General features: G+C 46.3%; 1 protein-coding gene across 2 annotated transcripts in view; it reads left to right on the forward strand.

The window, feature by feature from the left end:
- The first annotated feature begins 306 nt into the window (after positions 1–306).
- The window catches only part of IGFBP4 (insulin like growth factor binding protein 4), a 173,043-nt gene continuing 152,008 nt past the window's right edge, over positions 307–21,341 (forward strand). For both annotated transcript variants that reach the window (XM_063959789.1, XM_063959790.1), the window contains exon 1: positions 307–799. In XM_063959789.1, coding sequence (XP_063815859.1) covers positions 454–799 — 346 coding nt within the window. In that variant the 5' untranslated portion in view covers positions 307–453. The remainder of the gene's footprint in view (positions 800–21,341) is intronic.

Raw genomic sequence — 21,341 nt, forward strand, 5'->3', positions numbered from 1 at the left:
CAATTAGGAATCTTTTCAAGGAATTCTGAAATGAATCTAATAGAGAACATTCAGATATTGCTAAATTGTCTCTTTGTTTCACGCTGCATTTATTGCAGCTTCTGTCTTACTTCACCTCTATCTCTCATCTGGAACCTTTCTTTTTATTTTCTTGTCTTGCTTTCTAAATTCTTCTACTTTCATGCTCTCCTTCTCTCATTCCCTGTCCTCGCACTCTCCCCCTTTCTCCTGGCAGTGGGACTAGAGATAGGAGTGGCTTAGAGCCAGTATAAAGTCCACATCTATCTGCCCAGTGCAGTAAATCCTCAGTCCCCCTCATTCTTGCTATGGAGAGCAGTACAGCTAAGACTGCATCATTTCATGTTCCTGTGTGCTAACAACTTACCAGTCTACCAGCTCTGCCCCAACTACACCCTCTCATTCACCTTAATCCTATCTGTGTAGCCACACACAATGTCTGGGCACTGCCACCTTGCTTTACTTGTGATCTCATTGACATCACTTGGAATGGCAGATGATGCTATACAGTGCCCCCCCTGCTCACAGGAGAAACTTATTCGCTGTCTGGGCCCTACTGGGTGCCTGGAGTTGGTGAGAGAACCCGGGTGTGGTTGCTGTGCCACCTGTGCCCTCCAAAAAGGAGAGCCATGTGGGGTCTATACTGCTCGATGTGGCTCTGGGCTTCGTTGTTATCCCACCAAGAATTCCGAAAAACCTCTGCATACCCTAATGCATGGACAGGGGGTCTGCACTGAGATCGAGGAAATAGAAGCCATACAGGCAACTTTCCAGACAGCAGGTGAGAATTAAAAAAAAATATCCACAGGGCAAAAAGTAACTTCTAATTAAATCTGCGTAAAGCAATCACCTTCTTGTTTTGTTTTGAGGAACTTGCAATTGTGTGTCTCCCACTTCAAAGACAGGATATGCCTTCAGGATATTACTATACCACTGAATCAAATCCTTAACTGTTTTAGCACCAGGATTGCTGCTTTTTAATGTATGGGAACACATACAGTATGATGTATTGACTGCAATTGGGTCAGTGGTACACTATATACCTTCATCATAAAGGGTTAATAATGGAAAGATTGAGTGCACTATGCCAGATCATTATCCCTGCTCCACATCTGCGTATTTAGTTATAGGGTAAACCATGCCTGGAGATAGGCAGGCAAATGTGTTAAGGAATAGAAGTTAATTGCCTACTTTTTAACGTTCTATTTTCTTTGCACAATACAGCATGACATGAAGTAATGTATAAATTAACTTCTTTTGACTGAGTGATTGAATCAACCTAAAATATATTTGCACTAGTGTAAGGCTTATGAATTTCTCTGTTTGTCTTCAGAAATGCAATTTAGTACTGAATCTATATCATCCATAAAGTTTAAATTCCTTTGTTTTTGCAGTGTTTCCCATTTACTACTATTATTTTCCAGATAATTTTATTAAAATCTAGAACCACAGACCTATCATACACTGTGCTGCACCATAATCACTTGTTACAAGGCATCTTGTATCTAAGAAAAGTACTCATCTGGCAGTTTTTCCTGGTGGGATGTTCCCTTTTTTGGACACAAATCCCCAAGTTCCTCTCAATTCTAAATTGTCTGTCATGTCCACCTGATGTATATCTCTTTATGGATAAATTCCTTCAATCTCTCCTCATATAGTCTCAGTATAACAGTATGTGTATTTTTGAACTGTTAGTAATTTATGGTGTTTATATCTGGATATTGGTTGGTCTGTCATGTGATTTTTGTATCTGCACATCTGGCAAGGTGAGAGCACTTGCCTTCAAATGCATGTAAATATCTATCTGTTTAGTCTGTACAGTAAATGCCCCTATTTGGCCATTTTAAATGTTGGGAGGCATGCTGACATTTGCCCAGCTCTGGATTTATTTTACTCTTTTTTTGTGAATGTTGGACGAATATAATCTGATTCTGCGCTTAATGTTGTACTAGCTTGCAGTGCCAGCCAGATTTCTCAGGCATGGCACCATCATCCATTTCATGAAGGAAACATTAGTCTGGGTTAAGGGAATTTATGTGGGCTCAGTTAATCCATTTGTGTAAAATAAGCTTTTTATGCCTATTAATTAATTGAATAAAAATTGTCATGTTGACTTAATATTTTAGGAAGAAAGATAAAGTGCTGTGCCAAATCACATGGTTGCTATAAAAACATTTGTTATTGCAAAGTACTTTCTGACATAACATGGCAGCTCAGTAATGAAAAAAACTTGACAAAAGGATGCCAAAGATGAGTAGAGGACAATATTGCATTTGTTTTCAGTTTTATCCAATAGCAATCTACCACTGGTATTATCATCATCATTATTATTATTATTATTATTATTATTATTATTAATAACCTTTATTTATAGGGTGCCAGAACGGTTCTGCAGAAGAAGGGTTCTGTACAGACACAGTGCAACCATAACAAGACATAGGGGTAAATAGAATAGGGTCCAAGTTGCCGGAGGTCCGGGATTTCATCCGAGATTGGCCGTATCTTTAAAGCGACAATCATTTACATGGCAAAATCAAGTTGGTTTTGCTTTGTAAATGATTGTGCTTTACAAATATGGCCATTCTCTGACAAAATCCCGGACCTCCGGCAACTCAGTCCTTATTACATTTACCTCATAAAGTATAAACATAACTGTCAACAACTATACATTTAAATACAGACACCATAACCAGAAAATGAGTGCTGGCTGAATATACACTAGTTGATGGCTGCAGCAGACAGGTTAAGAGCCACTTGCGTGATTCAGAGGTATACACAATGCCTGTTGCCGCTTTGCCTTTGTATGTAGCATATATGAGAAGATATGCTAATGCCACAGCTGTTGGGACTTGTATTGGGATGTCCACCTCCTGGCGTCTCAGATCCGCCGCTTGCGTACAAAAATCCACCATAGGGTGCACATCGGTCACAGTAACAGACCTATGAGCAACCCTACGTTTGCTCAGAATATCTGTCTCAACTAAGATGCCGGGGCCAGAACCACTGCATATGAGGACACAGTTGCTGGCTCTGTAACACCCCAAAATGGTTTGCGACAAGCCTGCGTTTTTGTGGCAACCTCCCAATACCTCCCACAAATAGTCACTGCCTGTCAAACTCTCTGTCCCAATTCACACTAAAAACACTGTTGCAGGACCATTGTGGCACAGAGTAGAAAATCCATTGACTAACTGTGCACACCTTGGCATAGCGTCCACCTCTGAATCAGGCCCACTGTTCCAAGGGGTAGGAAATAAGGCATAAGTAAGGAAAAAAGAAGTACAGTACACGATAGAAGAGTGTCCTGCATGTGAGAGCTTACAATCTATAAGGAAGGGGCAGACAGACATAGGTGGCACAGAGGGGAGTTTCAGTTTGAAAAGACCTAATATGTACTAATGACAAGCTTTGTGTATGCATACAGATGGGTCCATGTTTATCTTGACCTTTAATAGGATTAACTGAGACTGGGCAGTCGTACTTAATCCCCTGCTGTAATGACTTAATCCCCTGCTGTATTGTTCTCTCTGTATTGTATTGCAGCTGAGAACAATAGATGAAGGGTTTATGTTAATAAACCACATTGTGCCTAGGCGCAGCAAACTAGCCAAGATAACCGTGGACCCATCTGTATATGAATAAAAACAGGATGCGGTCAATTTACCTACAATCAAAATCCTGACAAGGTAAAAATCCAGACAAGGTCAAAATACCGACGTTTAAAATGCAGACAGGCCAAAATACCGACATTTAAAATGTCAACAGGTCAAAAAGTCGACATGATTTTTTCATGATTTTTTTCATTGAAACCGACTTGTTTATACTTTACCATCCCAGTGGACCTGGAGGGGGAATATAATAGTTCCTGAAGCATGGCGAGCGCAGCGAGACATGCGAGAGGACACGGTACACTTATACGGTGTCCATGTAGACCTATGTCGACATGCACACAAAAAACTATGAAAAACTTGTGTTGACTTTTTGACCTATCGACATTTTAAATGTCGGTATTTTGACCTTGTCAGTATTTTGACCTTGCAGGTTGGGATTTTGACCGTCGATCAATTGTTGTCGGTATTTTGACTGTCGGGATTTTCATTGTAGGTATTTAATACTAAACCCAACTACATATCAATCATATCGTGGCATGACATGTAACTGCTCTGTTGCTTTGGAGAAAACTGTGTAACAAATGGTGGTTTCATGGAGTTGCCCATCAGATAGATATTGTTGGAATATGGACCTTTATCTGATCTGCACTGGAATAAGGTACAGCCTGGTGAAATAAATTTGAGATGTACAGCGTGGCCAATGTTGCTGTTTATTAGTCACTGCTACAACACATTTTTCCATACTGCACATGGGTACTACTGTTTGTATCCAGGTTTGTTGCCTTATGCCTGAAGAGGTGAAATGGCAGAGGTCAAATATTAGTTACACTGGTAATGTACTGTACTTCGTACCATAATTTGTCATTGTGTGATCTCTGTCTATTGGGGATCATTCCAAGTTGGTCGCTCGGCACAGATTTTCACAGCGCAGCGATCATGGCATAACGGGGCTAATCTGCGCATGCGTATGCACCGCAATGCACAGGCATGTCGTATGAGTACACAGTGGTTCACTACCCAGTGATGGCTTCTACGACGATTCCGTTCGCACAGCCGGTCGCAAGGAGATTGACAGGAAGAAGGTGTTTGTGGGTATCAACTGACCATTTTCAGGGAGTGTTTGGAAAAACGCAGGCATGTCCAGTCGTTTGCAGGGCAGGTGTCTGATGTCAATTCCGGGAAGAAAAACACTGAAATGATCGCAAGGACTGAGTAAGTCCAGACCTACTCTGAAACTGCACAAGATGTTTTTGCAGAGCTCCGCTGCAAAGACGTTCACACATTTGCAAAGCAAAAATACACTCCCCCATGGGCGGCGACTATGTGTTTGCACGGCTGCTAAAAGTAGCTAGCGAGCGATCAACACAGAATGAGGGCCATTGTGTGTTAGGATTTAGTGGGTGATTCGAAGTGGGAGGCAAGTAAAACATCTGGTGCAAGTGCCCAATGTTTTACTCCTGCATATGCCTCTCAATGTTTACCACCAGGGGACACAGATCAAAATTGCATTGAGATCCATACAATTTCTAAGGTCTTTCCTGGGCGGTGACTGGGGGTGTGCTATCAGTGTTAGGCATGTCGGAGTCGTATCTGTGTCCAGGCATGCTTTGAAAGACCCAGTTCCACTGGTACCGGCAGCCGTGTAGCATTGAATAACCTTACAGCTGCTTTAATGCCCGATGGTGCAGCTGATGTCACACCAATGGTGCTCCTTTGTGCGCACATCTGTGGATTCACACCGCGGCCAGTGGGCATCTCAATACCCATTGGTGCAGCATTACCATACAGATACAAAGATTGCATCTGCAATTGTGTCCATATCTGTATCATCGCCTTAAGGGGGGTACACACGGAGAGATCCGTGCTTAAAATCTAAGCAATCTTGCTAGATTGCTTAGATTTTAAGCACGGATCTGCCGTGTGTATGCCCTCCAGCGATAGCGATGCGCGGCCCCGCGCATCGCTATCGCCGATGCTAGATTGAGCCTGCATGCAGGCTCAATCTAGCGGGTCGCTCACTTCACCGTTGTGTGAAGTGAGCGGTCCCCCCGTCGGCTTCTCCCCTCGCTCAGCACATCGCGCTGTGCTGAGCGGGGTGAGAGATGTGTGCTGAGCGGTCTGTGTTAAGATCGCTCAGCACACATCTCTCCCGTGAGTACCCCCCTTTAGAGTATAGGGTCCCTATTCAGAGTAATTTACACCCTATTCAGAGTCAGTGCAATCAACAAGTCTCGACCGAATAAAAAAGTAAAGAAAATTGTTGCCATCAAAAAACAGTACCATATACACCAGAACAAAACAAAGGGCTAGATAAAATGATCCCTAACTGAAATCAGCAGATACTGTACATGGATTAGTTGAAAAATGCTTCCGTGAAGCAGAAATTACAGCTCCTTACTTGCAAAACCGATTACGGAATAAATGGATGAGGAAACTCCTTGCGGGAATACATCACCGCCATACCTTCATCTTTTCAGTGTGTTCTTTTTTTTATATATTTTTAAATCACAATATAAATAATAATAATAATAATTACTCCCATACTCCCCACCACCACTAACTTCAAAAGTACAATCAGTACTGGCAGTCCTGCCTAGGTTGGTATTGGAAAAATTGGAAAAATTGAGTGCATAAGGAGCGTCTCGCCCTCATGAAATTTTAATTACAAGAAGTATTACCAGCTAGGGCTTGTTTCACTATAGCAGGAAGGACAGGTGGTGTGAGGTACTACCACCATAGTCCCATCCAGCCCTATGCTGGTAAGCGCAGGGCCAGTGGTGCCGAGAGGTCGATAGGGGGGAGCAGGTACTATTTACGTGGGCCCAGACCCAAGTCCTCCCCCCCTTACCTGGCACCAGCAGCTGCAGGTCTTCTGTTGGGCTGCAGTGTGCCAGGCAGGGGCTTAAAGTAAAATTTTTCTGCATTTTTTTCTACGTGTGCAGGGTCACACCTCTCGTGGTTAGGCCACTCCCCATGAAAAGTACCTGGGCTGGACAAGCACTCTACTGCCCTGCGCAGGGCAGGTTTACCAATGGAATTTTGGAACTGGTGATTATCAGGGCTTTTTCCATACTTTTAATTAGAGATGAGCGGGTTCGGTTCCTCGGAATCCGAACCCCCCCGAACTTCAGCCTTTTTACACGGGTCCGAGGCAGACTCGGATCTTCCCGCCTTGCTCGGTTAACCCGAGCGCGCCCGAACGTCATCATCCCGCTGTCGGATTCTCGCGAGGCTCGTATTCTATCGCGAGACTCGGATTCTATATAAGGAGCCGCGCGTCGCCGCCATTTTCACACGTGCATTGAGATTGATAGGGAGAGGACGTGGCTGGCGTCCTCTCCGTTTAGATAGAGAGTGAGACACTTGATTTACTAGTAATTTAATTTTAGTAATTTTGGGGAGCATTAGGACTGGAGTACTCAGAGAGTGCAGAGTTTTGCTGATAGTTATACTAGTGACCACCAGTTTTATTTATTATTTAAAATCCGTTCTCTGCCTGAAAAAAAACGATACACAGTCACATACCATATCTGTGCTCAGCCTCAGTGTGCTGCATGATAATATCATCTATGTATATCTGACTGTGCTGAGTGCTCACTGCTCACACAGCTTAATTGTGGGGGAGACTGGGGAGCAGTTATAGCAGGAGTACATAACAGTGCACACTTTTGCTGCCAGTGTGACTGACCAGTGACCACCAGTATATTGTCTGCCTGAAAAAGTTAAACACTCGTGTGGTGTTTTTTTTTTAAATTCTATAAACGCATTCTGCTGACAGACAGTGTCCAGCAGGTCCGTCATTCATTATATTATAATATATACCTGCAGTAGTGATATATATATATTTTTATATCATTATCATCCAGTCTATACTAGCAGACGCAGTACGGTAGTCCACGGCTGTAGCTACCTCTGTGTCGGCAGTGCTCGTCCATAATTGTATACCTACCTGTGGTGGTTTTTTTTTTTCTATCTTCTTCATACTAGTAGTTTAGGAGTCTGCTGACAGTGTCCAGCAGGTCCGTCATTATATAATATATACCTGTCCTGCAGTAGTGATATATATATATATTTTTTATATCATTATCATCCAGTCTATACTAGCAGACGCAGTACGGTAGTCCACGGCTGTAGCTACCTCTGTGTCGGCAGTGCTCGTCCATAATTGTATACCTACCTGTGGTGGTTTTTTTTTTTCTATCTTCTTCATACTAGTAGTTTAGGAGTCTGCTGACAGTGTCCAGCAGGTCCGTCATTATATAATATATACCTGTCCTGCAGTAGTGATATATATATATTTTTTATATCATTATCATCCAGTCTATACTAGCAGACGCAGTACGGTAGTCCACGGCTGTAGCTACCTCTGTGTCGGCAGTGCTCGTCCATAATTGTATACCTACCTGTGGTGGTTTTTTTTTTTCTATCTTCTTCATACTAGTAGTTTAGGAGTCTGCTGACAGTGTCCAGCAGGTCCGTCATTATATAATATATACCTGTCCTGCAGTAGTGATATATATATATTTTTTATATCATCATCCAGTCTATACTAGCAGACGCAGTACGGTAGTCCACGGCTGTAGCTACCTCTGTGTCGGCAGTCGCTCGTCCATAATTGTATACCTACCTGTGGTGTTTTTTTTTTTTTTTCTATCTTCTTCATACTAGTAGTTTAGGAGTCTGCTGACAGTGTCCAGCAGGTCCGTCATTATATAATATATACCTGTCCTGCAGTAGTGATATATATATATTTTTTATATAATTATCATCCAGTCTATACTAGCAGACGCAGTACGGTAGTCCACGGCTGTAGCTACCTCTGTGTCGGCAGTGCTCGTCCATAATTGTATACCTACCTGTGGTGGTTTTTTTTTTTCCTATCTTCTTCATACTAGTAGTTTAGGAGTCTGCTGACAGTGTCCAGCAGGTCCGTCATTATATAATATATACCTGTCCTGCAGTAGTGATATATATATATTTTTTATATCATTATCATCCAGTCTATACTAGCAGACGCAGTACGGTAGTCCACGGCTGTAGCTACCTCTGTGTCGGCAGTCACTCGTCATCCATACTAGTATCCATCCATCTCCATTGTTTACCTGAGGTGCCTTTTAGTTGTGCCTATTAAAATATGGAGAACAAAAATGTTGAGGTTCCAAAAATAGGGAAAGATCAAGATCGACTTCCACCTCGTGCTGAAGCTGCTGCCACTAGTCATGGCCGAGACGATGAAATGCCATCAACGTCGTCTGCCAAGGCCGATGCCCAATGTCATAGTACAGAGCATGTAAAGTCCAAAACACAAAATATCAGTAAAAAAAGGACTCAAAAATCTAAAATAAAATCGTCGGAGGAGAAGCGTAAACTTGCCAATATGCCATTTACCACACGGAGTGGCAAGGAATGACTGAGGCCCTGGCCTATGTTCATGGCTAGTGGTTCAGCTTCACATGAGGATGGAAGCACTCAGCCTCTCGCTAGAAAAATGAAAAGACTTAAGCTGGCAAAAGCACAGCAAAGAACTGTGCGTTCTTCGAAATCACAAATCCACAAGGAGAGTCCAATTGTGTCGGTTGCGATGCCTGACCTTCCCAACACTGGACGTGAAGAGCATGCGCCTTCCACCATTTGCACGCTCCCTGCAAGTGCTGGAAGGAGCACCCGCAGTCCAGTTCCTACTACTTCCACCAAGCAATTGACTGTCCAACAGTCCTTTGCGAGGAAGATGAAATATCACAGCAGTCATCCTGCTGCAAAGCGGATAACTGAGGCCTTGGCATCCTGGGCGGTGAGAAACGTGTTTCCGGTATCCATCATTACTGCAGAGCCAACTATAGACTTGATTGAGGTACTGTGTCCCCGGTACCAAATACCATCTAGGTTCCATTTCTCTAGGCAGGCGATACCGAAAATGTACACAGACCTCAGAAAAAGACTCACCAGTGTCCTAAAAAATGCAGTTGTACCCAATGTCCACTTAACCACGGACATGTGGACAAGTGGAGCAGGGCAGACTCAGGACTATATGACTGTGACAGCCCACTGGGTAGATGTATTGACTCCCGCCGCAAGAACAGCAGCGGCGGCACCAGTAGCAGCATCTCGCAAACGCCAACTCTTTCCTAGGCAGGCTACGCTTTGTATCACCGCTTTCCAGAATACGCACACAGTTAAAAACCTCTAACGGCAACTGAGGAAGATCATCGCAGAATGGCTTACCCCAATTGGACTCTCCTGTGGATTTGTGGCATCGGACAACGCCAGCAATATTGTGTGTGCATTAAATATGGGCAAATTCCAGCACGTCCCATGTTTTGCACATACCTTGAATTTGGTGGTGCAGAATTATTTAAAAAACGAGAGGGGCGTGCAAGAGATGCTGTCGGTGGCCAGAAGAATTGCGGGACACTTTCGGCGTACAGGCACCACGTACAGAAGACTGGAGCAACACCAAAAACGCCTGAACCTGCCCTGCCATCATCTGAAGCAAGAAGTGGTAACGAGGTGGAATTCAACCCTCTATATGCTTCAGAGGTTGGAGGAGCAGCAAAAGGCCATTCAAGCCTATACAACTGACCACGATATAGGAGGTGGAATGCACCTGTCTCAAGCGCAGTGGAGAATGATTTCAACGTTGTGCAAGGTTCTGCAACCTTTTGAACTTGCCACACGTGAAGTCAGTTCAGACACTGCCAGCCTGAGTCAGGTCATTCCCCTCATCAGGCTTTTGCAGAAGAAGCTGGAGACATTGAAGGAGGAGCTAACACAGAGCGATTTCGCTAGGCATGTGGGACTTGTGGATGGAGCCCTTAATTCGCTTAACAAGGATTCACGGGTGGTCAATCTGTTGAAATCAGAGCACTACATTTTGGCCACCGTGCTCGATCCTAGATTTAAAACCTACGTTGTATCTCTCTTTCTGGCAGACACAAGTCTGCAGGGGTTCAAAGAACTGCTGGTGAGAAAATTGTCAAGTCAAGCGGAACGCGACCTGTCAACATCTCCTCCTTCACATTCTCCCGCAACTGGGGGTGCGAGGAAAAGGCTCAGAATTCCGAGCCCACCCGCTGGCGGTGATGCAGGGCAGTCTGGAGCGACTGCTGATGCTGACATCTGGTCCGGACTGAAGGACCTGACAACGATTACGGACATGTCGTCTACTGTCACTGCATATGATTCTCTCACCATTGAAAGAATGGTGGAGGATTATATGAGTGACCGCATCCAAGTAGGCACGTCAGACAGTCCGTACGTATACTGGCAGGAAAAAGAGGCAATTTGGAGGCCCTTGCACAAACTGGCTTTATTCTACCTAAGTTGCCCTCCCACAAGTGTGTACTCCGAAAGAGTGTTTAGTGCCGCCGCTCACCTTGTCAGCAATCGGCGTACGAGGTTACTTCCAGAAAATGTGGAGAAGATGATGTTCATTAAAATGAATTATAATCAATTCCTCCATGGAGACATTCACCAGCAGCAATTGCCTCCACAAAGTACACAGGGAGCTGTGATGGTGGATTCCAGTGGGGACGAATTGATAATCTGTGAGGAGGGGGATGTACACGGTGATGAATCGGAGGATGATGATGAGGTGGACATCTTGCCTCTGTAGAGCCAGTTTGTGCAAGGAGAGATTAATTGCTTCTTTTTTGGTGGGGGTCCAAACCAACCCGTCATTTCAGTCACAGTCGTGTGGCAGACCCTGTCACTGAAATGATGGGTTGGTTAAAGTGTGCATGTCCTGTTTATACAACATAAGGGTGGGTGGGAGGGCCCAAGGACAATTCTATCTTGCACCTCTTTTTTCTTTTCTTTTTCTTTGCGTCATGTGCTGTTTGGGGAGTGTTTTTTGGAAGGGCCATCCTGCGTGACACTGCAGTGCCACTCCTAGATGGGCCAGGTGTTTGTGTCGGCCACTAGGGTCGCTTAGCTTACTCACACAGCTACCTCATTGCGCCTCTTTTTTTTCTTCTTTGCGTCATGTGCTGTTTGGGGAGTATTTTTTGGAAGGGCCATCCTGCCTGACACTGCAGTGCCACTCCTAGATGGGCCAGGTGTTTGTGTCGGCCACTTGGGTCGCTGAGCTTAGTCACACAGCTACCTCATTGCGCCTCTTTTTTTCTTTGCGTCATGTGCTGTTTGGGGAGTGTTTTTTGGAAGGGCCATCCTGCGTGACACTGCAGTGCCACTCCTAGATGGGCCAGGTGTTTGTGTCGGCCACTAGGGTCGCTTAGCTTACTCACACAGCTACCTCATTGCGCCTCTTTTTTTTCTTCTTTGCGTCATGTGCTGTTTGGGGAGTATTTTTTGGAAGGGCCATCCTGCCTGACACTGCAGTGCCACTCCTAGATGGGCCAGGTGTTTGTGTCGGCCACTTGGGTCGCTGAGCTTAGTCACACAGCTACCTCATTGCGCCTCTTTTTTTCTTTGCATCATGTGCTGTTTGGGGAGTGTTTTTTGGAAGGGCCATCCTGCGTGACACTGCAGTGTCACTCCTAGATGGGCCAGGTGTTTGTGTCGGCCACTAGGGTCGCTTAGCTTACTCACACAGCTACCTCATTGCGCCTCTTTTTTTTCTTCTTTGCGTCATGTGCTGTTTGGGGAGTATTTTTTGGAAGGGCCATCCTGCCTGACACTGCAGTGCCACTCCTAGATGGGCCAGGTGTTTGTGTCGGTCACTTGGGTCGCTGAGCTTAGTCACACAGCTACCTCATTGCGCCTCTTTTTTTCTTTGCGTCATGTGCTGTTTGGGGAGTGTTTTTTGGAAGGGCCATCCTGCGTGACACTGCAGTGCCACTCCTAGATGGGCCAGGTGTTTGTGTCGGCCACTTGGGTCGCTGAGCTTAGTCATCCAGCGACCTCGGTGCAAATTTTAGGACTAAAAATAATATTGTGAGGTGTGAGGTGTTCAGAATAGACTGAAAATGAGTGGAAATTATGGTTATTGAGGTTAGTAATACTTTGGGATCAAAATGACCCCCAAATTCTATGATTTAAGCTGTTTTTTAGGGTTTTTTGAAAAAAACACCCGAATCCAAAACACACCCGAATCCGACAAAAAAAATTCGGTGAGGTTTTGCCAAAACGCGTTCGAACCCAAAACACGGCCGCGGAACCGAACCCAAAACCAAAACACAAAACCCGAAAAATTTCCGGTGCACATCTTTACTTTTAATGAGTATCAGCGACTCTCTGACAAAGAAGCATATTCTTAGAAGCACTGCACTTTGGCCAATAGAACAAGTGCTTCAAACACACAAAAACTGCATACACAATAAAGAGAGCCCCAATGTCCCCTCATTCTTATGTTTAAAGCTACACAAACGCCTAGGGAGGGAACAGAACACTATGCTGTAGTTCCATCCGCTAGCTGGAGCTTTGGGCTCCTTCATGCAGTGTTTTTTTCCTGAGCTCTTTGGTGTGTTTCAGAGTGATGATTTTGAAGGAAGGCTGAGTGGCAGGACCATTGAGAAGCTACAATGGCAGACTTGCAGCTTCTTATACACAATCTACGGGGGTGATTCAGACCTGGTCGCTGCTGTACGTTTTCGCACAGCGGGCGATCAGCAATAGACTGCGCATGCATATACACCGCAATGCGCACGCACGTTGACCAACAACAACGGCCATTGCCGGTTAGTGACAAGATGGTGCAAAAATGTCATTGGCATGGGCATTCGCAAGGTGATTGACAGGAAGAAGCCGTTTGTGGTGTTACCAAGCGTTTTCAGGGAGGGTGTCTGATATCAGCTCCGGCCACCGATCAGCCTGTTCTCTTCGCACTGGAGGAGTAAGTCCTGGGCTGCGCAGAGACTGCACAAACTGGATTTTTGCAGCTCGGCATGTACATGTGATTGCACACTTGCACGGTAAATTTACACTCTCCCTTGGGCGGCGACTATCTGAACGCAGGACTGCAAAGTTAGCAGCCCAGCGATCAGGTCTGAATCACCCCCTATGTCTCTTTTGGTGGTGATGCAGCATTTATTTAAACTTTAAATGATGTGAAAACAAGCTGTATTTTGGGAGAAGGACAAGGAATAAATGGTTGGTTCTAAAGTTGGCGAAAGTTGAACTTTGATTTGCTATTTTTCAGCTAGAAGCAGAAGAAACCCTGGGGCAGATTTAGTAAGCCTGGAGAAGTGATAAAGCAGTGATAAGTGCAAGGTGATAACGCACCAGGTAATCAGCTCCAGTATGTAAATTGACAGGAGCTGATTGGCTGGTGCGTTATCACCTTCCACTTATCACTGCTTTATCACTTCTCCAAGCTTAATACATCTGCCCCACTGTTCCTGAAGTTCTCATTAATTCTAACATGGGGCCTAATTCTGACTGGATCGCTGCAGCGGCAGCGTTCGTAGTCTGAAGCCCATTGCGGAGTGCGCTCACGCAGAGTGCGCACTGTGTGTGCACACCCCGGGAGCCCAGTGAGATGCTAACAGCATCTCAGGGCTGTGATCGCCTCTGCCTGACTGATAGGCAGAGTCGGTCATAGGGTGAGAGAGGGCGTGCCACAGTGTTAGAACGCCGTTGGTGGGGCGCGGTCCAGACAACGCAGGCGTGTCTGGACCGCTGAGGGGGCGGACCGCTTCACCTGCGTGACATCACATGCAGCGACCCGGGAAGTGGTGGGTAGCCGCCTGCCAGCGCGCAGGATCTGTGCTGGCAGGGAGCTACTCAGTAGGTGCAAAAGCATCTCTGCTGTGTGATGCATTTGCACCCTTGCGAGGGGGTTAGGGCCTGACATGCGGGGCGGACTAGCCCTGTGCTGGGCGTCCACCGCATGTCAGAGAAACTGATCGTAGATGTACTAAATTTAGCACATCTACGATAAGATCTGAATTACCCCCTTGGTGTCTATTTCAGATTGCTAATGGGCAAAACCATGTGCACTGCAGGGGGGGGGGGGCATATGTAACATGTGCAGAGAGAGTTAGATTTGGGTGGGGTGTGTACAAATTGAAATCTTAATTGCAGTGTAAATATAAAGCTGCCAGTACTTACAGATGGAGCCGCACTCATCCAGTGCGGCTCCACCACAGGCGTGCACTCCCGGCGTGACTAGGCAATCCGTCCGCCTTGCTCTGCTGGGAGTGCACAGAGATGCTCTCCCACTCTGGTGAATGGGACGCGTCTCTGTCACGGATGCGCGCGCCCGGACGGAGACACTCTCGGTATTAGGTGCGCCCAGGCACAGATGGAGCCACGACTAGCATGGCTCCATCTGTATCCTGCACAGAAATAATATAACCCACCCAAATCTAACTCTCTCTGCACATGTTATATCTGCCTCCCTTGCAGTGAACATGGTTTTGCCCATTAGCTAACAAATTTGCTGCTGCGATCAGGTCTGAATTAGGCCCATAATCAGGAACTGCATTTCCAAACCAGTCTCAGGTGAAAAAATGTTTTTGCTGCATTAACTTTATGAATCACGGTTGTAATGGTGGTGTCTGTCTCATGTCGGGGGGATATGACAGATATTCACCTAGGGCCTAATTCAGATCTGATCGCAGCAGCAAAATACACATAGGTGGTCATTCCGAGTTGTTTGCTCGGTAAATTTTTTCGCATCGCAGCGATTTTCCGCTTAGTGCGCATGCGCAATGTCCGCAGTGCGACTGCGCCAAGTAAATTTGCTATGCAGTTAGGAATTTTACTCACGGCTTTTTCATCGTTCTGGTGATCGTAATGTGATTGACAGGAAGTGGGTGTTACTGGGCGGAAACTGGCCGTTTTATGGGTGTGTGCGGAAAAACGCTACCGTTTCTGGGAAAAACGCGGGAGTGGCTGGAGAAACGGGGGAGTGTCTGGGCGAACGCTGGGTGTGTTTGTGACGTCAAACCAGGAACGACAAGCACTGAACTGATCGCAGATGCCGAGTAAGTCTGGAGCTACTCAGAAACTGCTAAGAGAGGTGTAATCGCAATATTGCGAATACGTCGTTCGCAATTTTAAGAAGCTAAGATTCACTCCCAGTAGGCGGCGGCTTAGCGTGAGTAAATCTGCTAAAAGCAGCTTACGAGCGAACAACTCGGAATGAGGGCCATGGTGAGATATTGACTATCTTTGATTTTGACTATCTTTACTTAAGAATTTGAATATCTTTACTTGTGATATTGGCTATGTGCGATTTTTATATATATTATACTTTGTACTAGATAGTCAAAATTGCCTTGCCTGCACAGTCTAATTTTTCATGCGATACCGACCCCACGGGATTGCGCATTGATATCGCAAGCTGTGTACACACGGTGCAATATTGACTAACTTTCCTTACGATTATGACTATATACTCAAAATCGTAAGCATGCATCGCACCGTGGCCCTCATTCCGAGTTGATCGCTCGCAAGGCGAATTTAGCAGAGTTGCTCACGCTAAGCCTACGCCTACTGGGAGTGTATCTTAGCTTCTTAAAATTGCGACCGATGTATTCGCAATATTGCGATTACAAACTACTTAGCAGTTTCAGAGTAGCTTCAGACTTACTCGGCATCTGCGTTCAGTTCAGTGCTTGTCGTTCCTGGTTTGACGTCATAAACACACCCAGCGTTCGCCCAGACACTCCCCCGTTTCTCCGGCCACTCCTGCGTTTTTTCCGGAAACGGTAGCGTTTTTATCCACACGCCCCGAAAACGCCGTGTTTCCGCCCAGTAACACCCATTTCCTGTCAATCACACTACGTTCGCCAGAGCGAAGAAAAAGCCGTGAGTAAAAATACTATCTTCATTGTAAAATTACTTGGCGCAGTCGCAGTGCGAATATTGCGCATGCGTACTAAGCGGAATTTCACTGCGATGCGAAGAAAATTACCGAGCGAACGACTCGGAATGAGGGCCCGTGTGTATACACCTAAAGGATTGTTTGCAATTTCTTTGCAAGGGTTGGAGATGGGGAGTGTTATTTTTACTATATTTTTACAGTTCCGATACAGTGGCAGATGTACTAAGCCTTGGAGAGTGATACATGGAGAGAGATAAACTACCAACCAATCAGCTTCTAACTGACATTTTTCAAACACAGTCTATAACATGGCAGTTAAGAGATGATTGGCTGGCACTTTATACGTCTCCACTTTATCTCTATCAAAGGCTCAATACAACTCCCCCAATGTTATTTGCCGTACACATTCTATTTGCTTTGTAAGTGTGGTCTACTGGCTTTTGGGTTAGGGGTGTCCTTCAAGTGGAAAAATAAAGAGATATGATGACAGAAAGAGAGGCAATAAACAAGTGATGGAAACACAGGCAAATCAGACATGTTATGTTTAGAGTTCTAGAACTAATAGATTACCTGAAAAGTCCTTGATATTTCAGCCTCTAAAATTTGAACAGATGACGTGGACAGGTATAATTGACATAACAAGAGAAAAAGGGAACATACACTAAAATAAACATACAATGATAAAGGTGTGTACACGTTCACTGGCAGGTGAAGACCTATGCAGAGATGAACTGCTATTTTTGTGATACCCGCGTTCGGGGTACCCCTTCTGCAGTTAAACCAGTTGCAGATGCACTGTGCGGATTAAAATCCTTTTTACACTGGTTGCTAAGCAACTATGGCAACCAGGAGAGGAATATGTATAGCACTAGGACCCTGGGCTTTCCATCAGGATCCCTGCAGAGCGGGAAGCTGGGAGCGCTCTGATTGGCCGTGTTGTGTGGGGAGAGAAGCAGGAAGGAGAGCTGCAGTGAGCAGACAGAGAGAGCATGGCTTTGGAACAGGAGGCAGTGTGTCATGCGTGGGTGTGAAGAGCTGTACGCGGAGGTCTGGAGGCGCGCTGCGCTGGGAGAGACTGGGCATCGAGAGACGGCTGTCATCCTGAAAAGCAGCAGTGAGAAGTGACCGGCAGGAGCTGGCAACAGCAGCAGATAATGCAGGTACTCTACTTCACCCCAGACAGCCCCCACATATGGGCACCCAGACCAACAGTGATCACCCTGACAGCTTGCAACATCACAGCCCCTTGGGAAAGATCACAGCAGGACCCTATGTACAAGGAGAGGGACATGTGGGATTTATTTGAAGCTGCCTGCCATTGTACCAGAGAGAGCCTTAAGGGATAGGGTTGTGTGAGACCCTCTGCTTCCCCTTACCACTGCAATTGCAAGGAAAACACGAAGTGACACTTATCCCTAGACTGTTTGAGCTGCAGCACAATGTGTGTGCCAGGATTGGGTCATTTGCTCTGTGACCCACTGTATGTGAAATGACTTACTCCACAGCGCCCTCTATTTGAAGCATTGCTATACTGTGATATGACTTGCTCCACAGCGCCCTCTATTTGAAGCATTGCTAGACTGTGAAATGACTTACTCCACAGCGCCCTCTATTTGAAGCATTGCTATACTGGGATATGACTTACTCCACAGCGCCCTCTATTGGAAACTGGTGCTATACATGGCAAGTAGCTGCTCCACGGCACCACCCGTTGGATTACAAATACTGTGCACAGTGCGAACTCATTCTACAGCACCCCCTGTAGGACAGTGATATAGCTGGAACATTTTGTCAGCAGCATAAACTGAACATATCCAATCTAGCGACATCTAGTGACCCGTCAGTATAACGCATGCATACTCATGAAACAGCTGTATAAGACGTCTGAGTGTTGAAATTCTGAAATGCTCTTGTGTTAATGTTATGTTATACTTTTAGTATGTGACTAAAAGTATCGTGGCTTATTGAATTGCACTGAACTCTACTAAGAGGTGAATTTAGTCACATGGACCAGTGACTAACCCTGTCTATAATAAATCTTTGTTACTGTATCCCACCGTAGTGGTCCTTTCACCTTTAAAAGGGGGGTGTTGACTATACTGGGGTATCCCCGTCCCTTCTGCCCAGGTCCTACGCAGCCTTCCCACGCAGATTCCGCCTGACGTCGCGACAAGCAAGAACCGAACGACCAGAGAGGCCACAACTGGACAGGCGTGAGACTGCAGGTACGCTTAGCCACCTATCACACTTGGCGTCCGCGAACAGGATACGAGCAAGATGACGGATCCACAGGTTCCCGCTACTCCCATGCTACCACCGGCACTCGGACAAGGAAACACGACCACCATGGCGGCATCACCGTTGACTATGCCATACTATTTTGGAGCACCATGGTTACCAACGTTTGCAGGAAAACAAGTGCCGGGTTCGAGTACGTTCAAAGAATTCAAAGACAAGATGTACTCCATGTTCCGCCTGTACTCACTAACCGAAGAACAGAAAATAGAGATCGTTATGGGTCAATTGACGGATTCGGCACTACGGGAAGTGAAAGCATGGGAAGACAGCGAAAAGAAGACCGTCGAAGGGATCTTTAAGAAGCTGATGACCATATTCGACTGCGAGACCATAGCGGAATTAAAGAGCCGCCTTTATGCGAGAAAACAAAGACCTGACGAATCACTGCGAGACTTCGCGCTGGCCCTACAAGAAGCTGCAAAGGCTATACGGGCCCTGGATGAACGAGAAGTCGAAGGGATAGATAGAACGTTAACAGACCTGTTTGTAGAAGGGGCAAGAGGAGAGACGATTCGCTCTCAAATGCGCATGGAGAGACGACAGCAACCAGGGAACTCCTTCTCTGAATTCAAAGAGACAGTGCTGCATATCCTTGGGAAAAATCAGAGCAACAATGTCGCGAAAGATGCGTCTTCAGAGTGGAGTGAAGATGACAGCTACAGAGAAACCGCACTGCCCGTGAAGTCAGACGGACTAGCCCAAGTGGGAGCGGTTCTCCAGCAAGCACAAGCCCCACCGGGACCAGATCCTATGGAAACGCTCAATCAGAGGCTGACGGAGATGATATTGAATCTCTCCCAAATGAGCCAGAGATTAGAAGAGCTCGACAGGGACCAAGATAGGAATAGACACAGAGAATGGCGTCAAGAGCAAGATTGGCAGAGTCGTTCTCGCTGGGACGTAGTAAGAGAATCGGGCCGACGATTGACCGATCAATTCCATGCTCCGAAAGGCACTGTATGTCAACAGACCTCCGAAAGAGTGGAGAGAATAGATCTACCATGGGAGGAACGACCCAGAAAAGCAGGACCAAGACTGGTGTGGCAGAGTCAAGTCGGAGTGATGGGTGTACCATCTGGTGGGGATGATCGAAGAACCAGAACAAGAAAGACGACAGGCCAAGTATTGTGGTTTAGTGCAACGCGTGGTTACGGCTTCATAAGGAGAACAGACACTAAGAGAACCATATATGTTCACTATACGGGCATTCAGAAGACCCATCAGAACAATTACTTCCGAAGCCTAGGAAGCGGGGAATGGGTCGAATTTGAATTGACCAATGGAAAAAGGGGCGTTAAGGCCATCAACGTCACAGGTCCTAATGGCGTTCCAGTGCAAGGCAACAGACATGCCAGAGAGCGTAACCGGTATTGGCGCTGTCCACGGTATAGAAAGCCTCCACTCTACTACCAGCAAGACTACTGGGACAGCGGAAGCAGAGAGGAACCAAGAGACTGTAATAGTGAGACCGGTAGACCTAACACCAATCCTCCTCGACCTGAACGGATACCCTGACCACCCGAACCTGAAGTCCCAAAGCAAAGGAAAATGCTGGACACAAGCGAGAGACCGGTTGCGAAAGGTCAGAGTGAGACAGTGCAGCAGTGCCTTCAAAATGTGATAAAGCCTCAGATTTCTCCTCAACCAAAACGAGAGTACATCCCAAAAAGGCAAGACGCAGATTACCGTGCAGCAAATTTCGAGCAAACAGATGCCGGTGCGACTGACCAGAAAAGGGACACTGAAGCAGTGGTCCACATGGCCATGACAAAGATAGTGGAACCCGTGGAATCCAGAAGTCCGGAGCCAGCAATGCCATCGTCTGAACCCAAGCCCCAGGCACTGCAGGCAGAGACCCCACAGGCAGCTGAGAAGGCTGAGGCCCATTCCACGGAAGAGAAGCCTGTAATGGATAGTGAGTACAGGACCATAACGGGAGAAGAATTCGCCTTCAGGATACAGCAGGCTATACGAAGATCAATGAGATGCGATAAAGGTGCACCACATGCTCGTTGCAGATCGCACGCCGTGATATAGAGTACCACCCATGTACACCATTGAAGAACCCGTACCGCAGAGGGATCGGAGTCCTGTGGCGGAGGGATGGGGTCCCTGGGATGGACATACCCTAGCTATTTAACAAGAGTAAAAGTAGAAAGGTATAACTGTTCAGGTTTAACTTGTTGGCATCTAATTATTTGCATGTATTGGGAGTTCAAAGACTGTGGTGTAGGACTTTAATCCATTACAGTATGCGTGGGGACACGCATAATTTCAGCGGGCGAACATGTGATACCCGCGCTCGGGGTACCCCTTCTGCAGTTAAACCAGTTGCAGATGCACTGTGCGGATTAAAATCCTTTTTACACTGGTTGCTAAGCAACTATGGCAACCAGGAGAGGAATATGTATAGCACTAGGACCCTGGGCTTTCCATCAGGATCCCTGCAGAGCGGGAAGCTGGGAGCGCTCTGATTGGCCGTGTTGTGTGGGGAGAGAAGCAGGAAGGAGAGCTGCAGTGAGCAGACAGAGAGAGCATGGCTTTGGAACAGGAGGCAGTGTGTCATGCGTGGGTGTGAAGAGCTGTACGCGGAGGTCTGGAGGCGCGCTGCGCTGGGAGAGACTGGGCATCGAGAGACGGCTGTCATCCTGAAAAGCAGCAGTGAGAAGTGACCGGCAGGAGCTGGC

The sequence above is a fragment of the Pseudophryne corroboree genome, chromosome 3 (genome assembly GCF_028390025.1).
Source record: "Pseudophryne corroboree isolate aPseCor3 chromosome 3, aPseCor3.hap2, whole genome shotgun sequence".
In the NCBI taxonomy this organism is placed as follows: domain Eukaryota; kingdom Metazoa; phylum Chordata; class Amphibia; order Anura; family Myobatrachidae; genus Pseudophryne; species Pseudophryne corroboree.